The sequence below is a fragment of the Ochotona princeps genome, chromosome 21 (genome assembly GCF_030435755.1).
Source record: "Ochotona princeps isolate mOchPri1 chromosome 21, mOchPri1.hap1, whole genome shotgun sequence".
NCBI classification, from domain to species: Eukaryota; Metazoa; Chordata; class Mammalia; order Lagomorpha; family Ochotonidae; genus Ochotona; species Ochotona princeps.
In genome coordinates, this window is record NC_080852.1 from 26167697 (window position 1) to 26182257 (window position 14561).

A 14561-nucleotide genomic window follows, 5' to 3' on the forward strand; every position below is an offset into this window, starting at 1 on the left:
TCACATTGAAAAAAAGTTTATTTAAAAAAGTTCTAGCAGCAAGAACAGTAACAAAACAAAAGAGAGACAGACAAACAAAACAAGGAAGTTGTGTCCTGTGGACTTGTCTCCATTCTTAATCAAGTTCTTTATACCGAGCAAACATGACCCTCCGCACAGCATCACGGTAAGTCTCATTGGACTGTCTCTTGCTGGGTCTTCCTGGGGTACCAACTCCAGGTCCTTTCATCCGGCCTTCAGTCTGCTAAATAAAGACAAACAGTGTAGTAGGCCCAAGCATTTCTTGACAGGAAGGTGTTCCATTACGGAACAATATCCCAGATGAATATGGGTGCTGGTGCCATGACTACAGGATGCAGATTTCAATAGAAGACTTATGAGAAGCTCTTCAGGGTGACATACACCAATCTCCTTATAGCTGGTATATGTTAAGGGGGAACCAAATCTAGAAAATATACAGTGTTTCCTCTTGGCACCTTTGCTAGAGGCTCTTCATGAAATACAAGGAGCAAATTCCTTCCTGGGAATCAGGATTAATTTCATGTTCTCCAAATCTTAGCCATCAAAGACTCTGCTATTTTTCCAAGAGATATCCTTATTCAACTCTTATTGCTGGTTCCAAATGATTCTTTACCCTCAAAACACCCAATTCCCATATGGTTCTACTGCTTATTCTTTGTAAGAATACAACAAAATTCATTCCAACTATTCCTTCTTTCCCACCTTCAACCAAACCACAAAGGGCCCCTCAACCCAAGCTATAACCCTGTGAACCAAACTGATGAGTTCATGAGGTCTTAGATAACACAACAGCAGTGGAGAACTCACTGAAAAGGCAAGGACAATATTGTAGGCCAGATACCAAAAGAAAGTTAAGTATATTTGACTCAAACATTTCACCTCCTCTGATGTAGTCAATCCAGGATGGCCATATCCTAGGCCTGCCCCTTTCCTCCAGCCAGTGGCCTGTTGGACACAGCCTCCTTTGCCACTACTGTCACTATCTTCTTTATCAACAGGTTTACGATCACTGCAAGAGAAGCAGACATACTTAGATACATCACTTTTAAGGTAACCTACTTGTGAGCTTAATAAAAATTTCTGTACTCTTCGTTCAAATACATCTCCTGGAAAGTATACTAAACAATGTCTGTGAGTGGCTGCTATCCAGTAGGCTTTGTCTTGCGGGTTCAGAGATGGCTATGACTTCACCTGTTCATGGGGAAGGATACAAGAATCATGCCCAAAAGATTTTAATAAATAAATTATTATTTATTTATAATTGAAACGCAGATTTACAAGAGAGACAGAGATCGATCCTCCACCTGCGGGTTCATTCCCCAAATGGCCAAAAAGGCTGATGCTGAGTGCATCCAAAGTCTGCAGCCAGGCCTTCCTTCGGGTCTCCCACATGAGTGCAGGTGTATAAAGATCTAAGTCATCCTCTGCTGATTTCCCAGGCTATAAGCAGGGAGACAGATCTGAAATGGAACAGTCAGGACTAGAACCAGTGCCCATGTCTGGTCCTGGCTCCGCGAGGTGGAGGACTAGACCATGGAGCCCATGCACCAGTTTCCCAAGAGATTCTTACAGCAAAGAACACTGAAAAGCTCAATTATGAATGTGGCAATAGTGAGTATCTGATACAGAAATACAACAGGAGCACAAATTGCAAAAGGGCAGCACAAAATATGACAGGAGCTCTAACAGGAAGATGCATCAGAATTGGGTCTTGTCAAACAAGAAGCTGTAACCTAGAAAAGGTATGGAAGAAAAAGAGGACACAAGCCAAGAAAAGTGAAGGAAGGTAATTTATTCAGGAAATGAGTGGTAGGAATTGACAAAGGTAAAACTGCTTGGGAACAAATGTGAAAAACATACAGCTAAATCTGGTTTCTGAACTTGAATCTTCAGTTCATATTCAGAACATATAACTGGGCAAAGTACATGTTCAAAAGCAGTCAAGTTAGAAGAACAATTTTCTCTTTACAAATCTTTTATTGCTGGGTAGCGAACAAGTAGACTAAAGAACAGAGGTAGCTAAGATTTGGAGTAAGGATTAGAGTCTGGGGTGAGCGAGCTAGAATAACGGGCAAGAGTTCATTAGGAAATTGGCCACTAACTTGATACAGCAGGGAAATAGTAGGCCTGGATCAGACCAGCTACACAGAATGCTGTGATGTTGTTAATCTGAAGCAGGAATCTAGGAGGTTTAGTAGAACTATACTAGGGTATAAAGTGAAATGTAACAATGGGCAATTGTTTAACGTGAAGGACCTGAGAAGTGCTGAATTGGAAGCACTCAGGAAGCAAAGCAAATAGTGATTGTGAGTTCAGAAAGCAGAAGTCACTTGGGATGCAGGCACAGGAGTAGCCAGCTTCCTGGTGGGGACTTGGTTTTTGCATCTCTGAGACAATCCAGGTCAACAGAGAAGAGCCATCCACTATAAATGAGTAGTGGGGCTAGCACTGGGGAATAATGGGTAAAGCCATTGCCTGTGACCCCCAGTTTCCCCTATGGGTATCAATTTGTGTCCAGACTGCTCCATTTTTGATCCAGCTCCCTGTTAATGGCTTGGGAAAAGTAGCAGAAGATGGTCAAAGTGTCTGGGTTTCTTTACCCATGTGGGTAATCTGGATGAAGCTTCTAGCTTCAGCCTGGTCCAGTGATCCCTTTCCCTGTTGGTCTCGCTTCTCTGAATATCTGCCTTCAAACAAAACAAAACAAAACAACAACAAAAAAACACTGGGAAAAAAAAAATCTCTTGTGGGATGTGATCAAATTAAGCTGAAACTGAAATGCCAGAGCCTCAGGCTCTAACCAGCCACTGCAGGAATTTGCTTTATCAGCTGTCTCCCTGATCCCATTAGTGCAACTTTCTCTGATTATTGGTTTTGTTTACCAATACAGAAATCTGCTCCATTTATTCATTATAAATGATAGTATCCCCTTTTCACTCTTCCCTCCCAATCTTTTCTTTTAGGGTTTTAACTGCCCCTCTTCCAACACATCCAAAAGAAACCTGGGACATTATCAATGATTTTTTCCTTTCCACAATAAATTGGTCACAAACACTGATGGGTTTCATACCCTTCACTCTCAGCTACTTTCTGTTCCATATTTACAATCTTTCAGGCAAATAAAACTTCTCACTTGCTGCATTAGTCGCTCTACAGTTACCTTGCATCAAGCACTTTCTCTTTTTTATCATTCGTGCAATTCGTGCAATTCTCTCCACCTGAAATACTGTGCTCCTCCCCTCCAAGATGCTGAGTCTGCCTCTTGTGACATGCTGCCACCCAGGTCTTTCCTATCCTGTGTTCAGCCAAGGAAAGTCTTGTCTACATGAGAACTCTCTACACTTAGTGCACCTCCTGTATATAGTGGGTCATCAAGAAATCCTACATATTTTTGGGCTGATGACTTGGAAACTCTGATTAGAAATAACTATAAGAAACCAGAGATTATATATCTATTAACAGTCAACCATTTATCTAGCATTGCTGCAAGAGAATGGAGGGTCCTTAGAGAAAAATCTCAGAATGTGATATGTTCATCAGACTCATGAAAGAGGGTACACCATTACTACAGAGAGAAAAAATTCCAGACCTAACTTTGATCAGTGAAAGTAGCCAGCCAATGTTCCTTGTAAACACAAGCACTCCCTGTGCTGGGAAGAAGGCTGGGGTAGATCTGACACTCAAAGACATCAGACAAAATCTGCTCTGATATCCTCACAAGAAAGAAACAGCAGCACACTTGGTGCAGGAGATGGCTTCATCATCAAGTCTTGAGACTTAAGTCAAATGCAGAGTGTCCGGCTTACCTGTCTGTTTCCTTGGAGTATTTAATTCGTTTCCTTTCTGGAGAGTCAAAAGACTGGAGTTTTTCTCTGCGATCATTTCCTCTTTCTTTATATTTTCCCTGTTGGTAAGCAGAACAGTAGACTTGAGATTTGCACCTGAGGGTTAGGCAGTGGGGAAGCTGGCATTTCCTTTAATGTGAAGATCAATTAGTAACTCCTGGAATCTAGCTTCTTCACACATTGTTTTAGAGAAAACTGACTGCTCTGGTAAATTTGGAAAGAATAAGCTGGCTGGTATGGCTAGCTTTTCTTTTTCTTTTTTTCTTTCAGCTTTTGCTTTTTCCATCTGAAAAGCACATGAACTCTAAGAGGTTTACATAGGTAAATTAAAACATATTTGAGAAGAAGAGACAGAGAACTTTTATCCTTTGGTTCATTCCCTCAAATGCTTACAATGCACAGAGCTGGGCCAGTCAAACTCAGGAGTTAAACTCAATCTGTATTTCCTACATGGGTGGTAGGGCCTAGAGACACAAGTACTTGAACCATTGTTGCTGTTTACCAGGATAAACATTAGCAAGTTAGAACCGAATATAGAGATGGGACCCAAACCAGGCACTATGTATGGACTATTGGTGTCCCCTACTGGTGTCTCTGTGATGCAACAAATGCCTGTACCTCAAGGGTGAGTCCCAATTATCATGTAAGATCTGTCCTGCGCTGGCAAAGCATGTAACTGGGTTCGTGAATCTACTTCATCGTGTGGTCCAGGTAGCAAGTTCAACTGGTTCTCATATATATATGATTTACTCCCCAATCGGCCAGAATGGCTGGAGCTGAGGCAATCCAAAGCCAGGAGCCTCTTCTGGGTCTCCCAAGTGGGCACAGGGTCCCAAAGTTTCTGGCCGTCCTTGATTACTTTCCCAGGCCACAAGCAGGGAGCTGGATGGGAGGTGGAGCAGCCACCGAGATTAGAACTGGCACCCATATGGGATCCCAGTGCTATCATGCCGGGCCCAATTGGTTCTTGTATTAACAGGCCTCCTCCATCTTAGCCTTAATCAGTAAATGTTATTTTAGAGCTCTATATGATACTCCTTCCTTTTACTAAACTAATTTAAAGTATCAGCTTTATAAAGGGCATAGCCATAGTTTGAGATGCCTGTATCTCATATTGGAATACTGGTCTGAGTTTTTCCCTTTTGATCCAGCTTTGTTTGAATGCATCTGGGAAGGCAGTGGATGAAGGCTTAGGTTCCTGCCATCCATGTGAGAGTCAGATGGAGGTCCTAGTTCCCGGCTTTGACATGGTCCAGCATGGGCTATGATATTTAAGAACTGAATCAGTGGGTGGAAGATGTCTGTCTTTCCCTCACTGCCTTTTAAGTCAATTGATAAATCATTTAAAAACAAAACAAATTCACTGAGGTATAATTTATTAACAATAAAATGTTCTCATTTTAATGTAGAATTTAATGAGTTTACATAAATGTATATATCATCCTTTTTTAGGCCTCTTCATTTTTTGTCTTCTTGTAATGAAGCAGCAGCACAATCTATAAGGTTTACAGCAGAAAGTAAAAAAGTAAAGGCAGTAACAGGTCACCAAAGTTTACCTCCCGTTCTCTCCTCTCCAGATAGGCCAGCTCCTGTTCAGACTGTTTTATCTTCCGATGGATTTCCAGGTTTTGCTGAGAAGAAAGGGAACTGTATAAGTACAGACTCAAAAAAAAAAAAAGGTCTGTAGGCCTTCCTGATGGCGACCATAGAATTATGGCTCTTTTGACGATCTCTCCCCAATTACGACTGTATCCCTAACTAGTTTTGCCTTAGTTTCATCAATGAGAACCCAGATTCTGATGCAGGTTCATCACAAACATTAATTAAGCAATGTGGCACAAAGGGGAAAACTTCACTTTTTTCCCCCCTTAATGTGTGGTTTATTTCTTTAAAGTGGAAAAACAAAACTAGACAAAATAAGAAAAGGAGAGGGTATTGAGTACAGAGTGCCCAAGCACTCTACCTATTCTTCTTTACCCCAATCCAGCATCCCCTGACACCAATTACTCTCTCCAGGGCCCAGAGAAACTTAGGAAAAACAGCACCAAGGTCCTGACAGAACAGACAGACTGCTCTGACAGTCCCACTCCTCAAGCACAGCTCTAAGACATATAAATCCTCAGAAGCAGAACTAAATATAAGGAGCCTAAAATAGCTCTTATACAGAGAGCACTTCTTTGTACTGGAGGATTCCATAGAAAAGAAGAGTGCTACAATCTTTTCATTGTCCTAGAGCTAGTTCAATTTGTGGATTCATCAGGCCTGTGGCTCTTTCTCACTCACAATTATTTTTTTATCTCTTTAGCTATTTATAAGCATTTCATTAGCTAAAATTCAAATTTGTCAAACTGATACTACAAAAAATTAAAAGGAGTTTAGAACTGTCAAAAAGAGCTTATCAAGTTCTAGAAGTCTGTGGTTTATGCAAACATAGCCGTGAAAAGTACGAAAACAGAGCTTCTCAGCTTTTAGCTGCATTAGATTTTAGGTTCCACATTGGAAGAAAATTTAAATCTGTACCCTCACCTGCTCTTGAAACATTTCCTAAAGAGGTATCAAATAAATTACTCTGAGAACATGAACTAATAGGGAGTTTTACTTATTAATAAATTGGCTCATTGATCAGCACATACAATTAGGAAATCTGCATTTCAGGACTGATGTGTGCCTGGGTGGCACCCAAGAAAGTTGTTATGCTGTGGCTTAGACCAACACTTACCACATGAAGAGATGGGAGAATCATCCATCATGGGAAAATGGGGAAAACTGTACATTTTTATAACTGGACAGAACCAAAGCAAAACTAGCAAATATTAAAGAAAAGACACTCGTTAGAGCTCCAACTGTAAGGTTAACGGCAAAGCTGAGATGAGAAACCCAGCAAATAAGCTTCCTACTTCACACCCTGTTTTTTTTTTATGTATCTTTTGTATTTGGTGCATCAGCCCCAACTAAGCTGCTTGCTTAGGATCTCAACTTCCATATTCTTTGAAGGCAGATAAAGCCTTAATTCAGAGCAACTCATGAACAGAAGTAGAAGCACAATTCTTTCTTGAACTGGACTGATTTAATGGAGGACAATATAGCTTCTTTATTTCCTGTAATGCCCATAAATGACAACCGACAAGATTTCAAAGATCACTAATACCTTATGCAGATCTGACAGCTGTTGGTGCTTGAGCAGAACTTCTTTATTGGGAAATTGCCTTCTGCAGAGCAGACAAGCCAGTTTATTCCAGTCAGTCAGTTTGTCTTCTTCACTCTCTTTCTTTGTCTGCTCCTCCCTCTGCTGGGGCTGCATGGTGCGGGGCTGTTGGGGAGGGGTCTGTTCCTCCTCCTCTTCTTCCTCATAGTCACTATCTCCTCCATATTCACCCAGGAGGCCGATTAGTGGATTTATCACCTTAGGCTGGAGGGAGAAGGTCAGGGATCAAAACCCAATTTCAGCCTATATTTTTAGATATTCTGATATGATTTCTCATTTGTTTTCTTTTAGCTGGAATCATGAACTGGGTTAAATATAGGTCCACTGACCATGCTGCAAAATTTTCAGAAGCAACATGGCTACAGATTAATCTTGTCCAATCATTCTAGCAACAGAATTGTAAGAAGGAAAACAAAGTAGAAATGACAGAGAATGTAACAAGAGTTAAAAGTTCAAAGAAGTGATAAATTCCCTCAGGTTAAGTAATTATGGGAGAAAGGTGAATTTCATCAACGGTGTAGGTAAAGGGGATTTCGGAGTTAAGAGCAAAAGCTACTGTAGTGATAAGCATGCAGGTACACAGATCCAACTCCTGAGTAAAGTAAAGCTAGAAGCTGAATGAATAATGGGGAGCTGGCAAAAAGTACCTTATGGGAACTGCTAAATAATGATACATGGTCATACATATATGATCAATGGAAACGAAAAATAAAGCATAGTCACCATTTTATTTGCATTCAAACAGAATCACTAGTGGTTAGATTAAGAGCATCATTCAAGGTATCTAAAAATTAAGTGTCAATGTTAGCATTATTTGCTGTGGTCACAAAGGCAAACTATAAAAATGATCAAATTTAAAGACTGTGGCACTGAAAGGCAGTAAATACTGAGACCACAAAAAATGAATCTATTTAATGATTTAGAAAAGAAAAAAGAACTGACACGACTAGGGTTATAACTAAAAAGACAAGGCAAATTAAGAGGTAACAGCACAGAGTAAACAAATAATAGCCACTGATTGTTCAGTAACATTCTTATCAGCTGACAGGAAATTTCATCTCATGCATATACTCATAGAAGTCTTCTGCTTTCTTTCCCACCCTAAACCAGCCCCAGTCCAAACCCAGGCATCAGTGTTAGCCTTACAGGAGGAGGACTCTCTTCTTTCTTCACAGTAGGAGGTAGGGGCTTCTTAAAGACATCTTCTGGGGGGGGCTTCCCTTCAGTGGCATTTTCCTGAAACTGAAGAAACCAAGTGGTTAATCTTACAATATTCACAAAGTAAAAAACTGTTGAAAGTACCCCCAATAGGTCTCTAATCCACTTACCTCTGTAATGAACATTTAAAATTAAACAAAAAATAAGTAAATTAGGGGAGCCACCATGGAAACTCAACAGGCTTATCCTCTGCCTGAAAGTGCCAGCATCCCATATGGGTACTAGTTTGTGTCCCAGCTGCTTCACTTTGAATTTAGCTCTCTGCTTACTGACTGGGAAAGCAGTAGAGGACGGCTTAGGTCCTTGAGTCCCTGCACCCACATAAGGGAGACCCAGAAGAAGCTTCTGGTTCTTGGCTTCAGATCAGCTTAGCTCTGGTTACTGTGGCCATTTGTGGAATGAACCAGCAGATGGAACATATTTGTTTCTCCTTCTCTCTGTAAATATGCCTTCTGAACAAAAATAAATCTTAAAAAATAGAAAAAAAACCAGTAAAATAACATGCTAAATGCTACACGGTATGACAATGATGCACGTTTAGAAAAGAGAAATAAATGCAGCAATAATGAATAAAATGAGAGTATAAGTGTAATTTTTTCCCCAGAGGCATAAAAAATAGTATTACAGAAGCAAAAAAATAAAATGCAAAGTGAATAGAGAATACAAAACAGTATGCATGCTGTAATTACAATTGTAGAATGGTGTACAAAAAGCTAAACTGTAAAAGGACTGGTGCCATGGTGTAGGAAGCTAAGCTTCCACCTATGGAGCCGGCATCTCATGTCCCAGCTGCTCCACTTCTGATCCAGCTCCCTGTTTATGGCTTGTGAATGCAGTGGAGAATAACAGCTCAAGTTCTTGGCTCCTGTACCCACGTGGAAGACTCAGAAGAAGCTCCTGGCTCCTGGTATTAAATAGGCTCAGTTCCAGCTGTGTGACCATTGGTGAGAAAACTAGTGAATGGAAGATGTTTATCTGTCTCTCCTTCTTTGAGTAACTCCGCCTTTCAAATGGAAGTAAAAATAAATCACAAATGTGGGGCTGGGAGTAGGCCCAGTAGGGAAACTGTGCGCATGTCTCTGATGGGCTGCAACTCCAAGGAGTAAACATGAGAATCAGGGCTGAGAGCAGGCCGAGCTAGACAGGCAGTGGCACCTGCTGGCATGAGTATGGGCTGGATAGTGAGGCTGATTGGATTGAGCTAGGCTCCAATGCCCATTGATGTAAACAAGAGGGATGTGGGACAGAGTAGATGGGTTTGCTGCACAAACTGGTATGCACAGGAGTCAGAGCTGGGGGCCAGCCCAGTGGGGGTTATTAGAGGTCGCTCCAACTAGACTGCAGATCTCACTGGTGTACATGACGGCAGAGTGTGTGGTGAGCAGCTTTGGGCTGGACCACATTATTTATTCATTTGTGAATGAGATGGGACTGGGGACAGAACTGACCAGGTAACTACAACCAACCAGCGTGTGTGTGGGCTGGTGTGCCCCAACTGGCACACATATCAACCAGGTTGGGATCACCTCTAGTAATTTTTTTTTGGGTAAGATTTATTTAATTTTATTGGAAACTCAGATATAAAAAGAGGAGGGGAGACAGAGAGAAATATCTTCCATCCAATGATTCACTCCCCAAGTGATCACAATGGCCGTGGCTGTGCCTATCCAAAGCCAGGAGCCAGGAACCTCTTCCAGGTCTCCCATGCTGGTGCAGGGTCCCAAGACTTTGGGCCATCCTCGACTGCCTTCCCAGGCCACAAGCAGGGAGCTGGATGGGAAGTGGAGCCGCTGGGATTTGAATCGGCGCCCATAAGGGATCCCAACGCATTCAAGGTGAGGACTTCAGCTGCTAGGCCATGCTGCCGGGCCCACCTCTGCTGAATTTTCTTTGGGGAAAACTCCAACCACTGTAAAAATCACAGGCTATGTGGTTTGATTGTCAGGTGCATGTGTTAGAACTGAGTTTCCATAATTGCTGAGGTCTGTGCGGTGGATAGCATGCCCAGATGCTCATGGGGGACATGACAACCAGTTCATTCAGGTCTGAAGAGGACATCTAGTACCATGCAGGGCAGAACAAACAAGACAGCTCTCTGGACAAGTATCTGGAGGAATTGAGACTCTAAGGTAGACTATGTCAGCCAATTGAACTTGGAATGATTTCCTCAACCTTGAAGCAACAAAATCAACAGCATCTCAGAACTATCAAAACTATACCAGAACTATCAGAACACACTCCACACTGAAGATCCTGGGATAACATCGGGCGGCGTTCCCCCATTCCTGGGCACTGATGTGAGCAGCCCTCTCTTCTTTCCACTTTCCCCAGATACCAGAAGAACAAGAGATTGGAAGCATTTGTCTCAACCACTTTCCCCCCTTCCTTGACCTCCTCACTGTAGCTGGTGGTCCACATGGGCATGCATCCCTCTCGATTATGTAAACATTATCAAAAATAAAAAGAATTTATTATTATTAAAAAAAGAGTCAAACACGAAAAAGGGAAAGTAAAACAAGTACAAATGTGTAACTGCAGAGTTAGGACTTGCGCTTAGTTTGTTTTCTTCTAAATTTTATTGTTGATGATATTTACATAGTTGAGAAGGCTGTACACCAATTGGACCACTGATGAGGGTGGAAAGGGTCAAGGAACAGGGGAAACTGATTGAGACAACTGTTTCCGATTTTCTTTTTCTTCTATTAAGTCAAGTTTCTTTGTTCTACCATCCATGATTTTTGCAGGAAAGCCGAAATTGGGAGCCAGGAACCAAATACAGGGACTCTGATGTGCGATGTAGGCAATTTAAAACACTAAGTCAACAACCCTTAAATAACTTTCCATCTTCCACTTGGAGAGTCTTTGTCCGTAACACCTATAGTCAAATGTATAATTAGTCTGGTCAGACAGTAGACTCACAAATCTTCTTACCCTTGGCACTGTTTTGTCTTTTTTCTCCTTGCAATCTTTTTTAGGTGTTTCTTTCTTGCTACTTGACTTTCCTTGACTGGTGGGCTTCTTTTCCTTGATCTCTTCTTCCTCAGGTGACCCAGGATCCTGGGGTACATAGACTTCTTGCTGTGACACAGTTGGAAACAGGTAAGTCCAAAGAAAATTTCATCTCCAAGCAATTCTAGATCTAAAAAAGCTCATTTCCCTTCTAGGAAAAGAACAGCGCTCCTATTCATAAGTCTAAGTATCCATGTTAAAATAAAACAAAACAAAACAAAACAAAAAAAAACTAGTCTAATGGCCAGGACACAAGCACACTTCTGACAGCAGCACTGTTCTTACCTGTAATGTTGTAACACACTGATTTCCATATATGTAACAATTCAGTTTCCACAGTTTTAAACTTTTCCACTTTTCATGCATTAAGTGTCCACAGGATCCAGAGAACAAAATTCTCAAAGTGACAAATTATGGGTTCTATCTAAAAGAATCACTGAGCATAAATAAAGTAAAAAAACTCACCTGGGTGGTAGGGTCATAATACGTTCCTGCCAAGGGATCATAATAGTAGCCCGTAGCAGAATCATAAATGTAGCAGTCAGATGATGCTGCAGGGAATAAAATTAGAACCAATTTTAGTTCCTGCCCAAAGAAGCTCTCACTGGGGAATCACCAAGAATAACTGAAGAATCAGAATGGCCTACTAATAGGTAGTAAAAGTAATCTCTCTGAATGATCACCCACCCACAAAGAGCATCTCATGTTAATTTTATGACTACAAATATTTTTTTTTAAATAAGTTCATCCTTCAGGTTTAATACATAACAATTTCTAACATTTTGCTGCATGTACTTCATATGTAGACATTATATACACACACAGAGACCATTTTTTTCTTTAAGATCTCAAGGATTTCAAGAACAGAGAAGCAAGTCAAGCAAAAACAACAGCAGAAATAAAACAGGTCACTTACACTGTTGTCCTTGCCGATTTGTATCTGAAGACCAATCAGAATTTCTGCTACTTCCTCTCCTATCTCGGAAGTATTTTTTGCCCTATTACAGAAAAGCAAGTTAAAACTATGGAACTATCTAATAACAACTAACCTAAACAGCTACCCACTAGAGAAAATTCAAGATCACCCTTTCAACCACCTGATGATTTTCACAGAGCACTGTCCACTGTTAAAGCCTACCTGATAGTAATGCATGTGGTCAGAATGGTCCCCAGAATCATTTCTGCAACAAATAACACCATATGTCACGCACCTGTTAGTAAGAGGCACCCAAGGAGTGCTTCATTTTACAGGTTAATTGAGAAACTTTTTTTTTTTAAATTTTGCAGGGAAAAGAACCAAACCAGATAGCAAGTAAGATGGTTTACGCTTTTCTAAGGGGAGGAGCAGTGAGGAGCCTTGCAAAGTCAACGGATGAAATAAGGCAGCAACTGAGGTTGGCAGAGCAAGATCTGCCTCATCTCTGCAAGCCTGCCTTGCTGCTGCAGCTGTTTTTCTTAGCTATCATTTCTGGGTCAAGATGAGTGAAGCAGTGTGAACAAGAACTACAGCGACAGGAATTTCAACAAAGGGAGTGTAAAGTCAGAAAAGCATTTTCTTACTTGATTTGAAGGAGAAACACAGTATTCTAGAGATTTTTTTTTTTGCATATCCAAAATGTCTCACCATTTGAGAACCAAGCATACCAGGTAATAAAGGGAAATGTTCAAAATATCAATTAGTATTATATAAGCACAAAGACAACTTTTGAGTAATATGTAAGAACAAAAACAACTACAAAGTCAGAAAAAGGTAGAATTTAGAAAAAGAAAATGTATGAACATATATTGGAAGTGCCTGCTCTGGCAAAGCATCCACCTTGCTGTTTGTCTCCCTAGGAGGAGTTAGTTTTCTTCCCAGAAACTTAAGCAAGAGCAAAACAGAAGATCCCCACCATCCTGCTTTTACCTTCGTTTTCCAGTGGCCAGGTTTACAGCTACCATCTTTCCATCAATGCTAAAGGGTGGGTCAAGGTTCTGCAAGATCTTGACCACACGAAGAGCTTCCTAGGGAATCAAATGCACACTTAAATCCAAAGAGAGAAAAGACCATTTCCTTTGAAAGAAACGTGGATTTTTCTTTCTAGAATATACATTTACTAAATGTTATGTTCCAGTAATAAATTTAGTCATTAAGAAGGCAATGGTGAAAAAAGCACAAGGACAGGTACTGTGGCATTACTCTTTCATTAGAGTGCTACTTTGAGTTTCAGCTCATTAATCTCTGATCTTTTCCCCTGTGGGTGCACCTGGGAAAGCAGCAGAAACTGGCCCAAGCACTAGGGCCCCAGCATATCCACGGAAGACCTGACTGGAGTTCATGGTTTCTAGCTTTGGCCTGCACCAGCACCCACTGTTGTAATCATTTGGGGACAGATCAGAGACATAGATTCTTCTCTCCATCTCTATATGTGTATGTGTTCCCTTTCTCTATCTTTGCCTTTCAAATAAACAATAATAATTAAAAGAGCAACTCTTAAAGAAGGACTGATCAAACCAATGACCACACTAGATGCATGCTTCTGGAATAAATTTCACAAACTCAAATCCTCATTTAGGCTGCAATTGTTAGCATATCAGGTCCTGTATACAAAGTTTCTTGTGAATTTTGAGCATGAAATCTAAGAAATATTAACAACTTTCATCACTATATCTTTACATTATTTCCATAGAAAGAGGTCCCAAAACTAAAATCTAATCACTAAGATTATATTAAATACTTTGAGGAAAAAGAGATATGTTATCACCGAACAAAAAACCAGCTGTGGTTGAACAAATCTAAGACATTTTAGAAATCCACTGAAATTTTGAAGTGTTCAGTAACCAATTTCTTCATAAGTATGCAGGTTGGAAACTAATGCAATAACACAAAAAGTGATGAGGAAAAACTACACAAAGTTTTAATTTTCAAGGACAATCACCTAGTCTGAATGAAAAATAAGCCCCCCCAAAAAAAGAGAACGAGGGAGGTTAACATACTGAACAGAGAGCACATGAGAATTTAAACAGTCAAAGTACTTCACATCTTCAAGGTTCTTTAGTTATCCTACCCTCAGAGTGGAAACTAAGGTAGTGGAAACTCACCGCATGGGAGTCAAGGTCAATAAAGCCATAGGTGTGGCCCATGGGCCCAGTTCTGTTCTTGATAATGCGAACATTGGCAGTCGTAAGGCGGACATAGGGTTCCAGCACTTCCACTATCACTTCAGGCGGGGTGGAGCGGTAGATGCGTTTTAGCATGATTGCTGAATGAATCAAGCACAAGT

At 40.8% G+C, this 14561-nt stretch overlaps 1 protein-coding gene across 5 annotated transcripts in view; it reads right to left on the reverse strand.

The window, feature by feature from the left end:
• Window positions 1–14561, reverse strand: part of RBM6 (RNA binding motif protein 6) — an 83208-nt gene continuing 68647 nt past the window's right edge. For 4 of the 5 annotated variants that reach the window (XM_058679059.1, XM_058679060.1, XM_058679061.1 and 1 more), the window contains 12 exons: window positions 14380–14540; window positions 13205–13302; window positions 12437–12479; window positions 12215–12296; window positions 11764–11849; window positions 11221–11367; window positions 8218–8313; window positions 7015–7275; window positions 5423–5497; window positions 3828–3925; window positions 901–1030; window positions 1–244 (listed from right to left, as the gene is read on the reverse strand). In XM_058679059.1, coding sequence (XP_058535042.1) covers window positions 116–244; window positions 901–1030; window positions 3828–3925; window positions 5423–5497; window positions 7015–7275; window positions 8218–8313; window positions 11221–11367; window positions 11764–11849; window positions 12215–12296; window positions 12437–12479; window positions 13205–13302; window positions 14380–14540 — 1406 coding nt within the window. In that variant the 3' untranslated portion in view covers window positions 1–115. The remainder of the gene's footprint in view (window positions 245–900; window positions 1031–3827; window positions 3926–5422; window positions 5498–7014; window positions 7276–8217; window positions 8314–11220; window positions 11368–11763; window positions 11850–12214; window positions 12297–12436; window positions 12480–13204; window positions 13303–14379; window positions 14541–14561) is intronic. The other variant, XM_004581483.4, reaches the window with a different exon arrangement.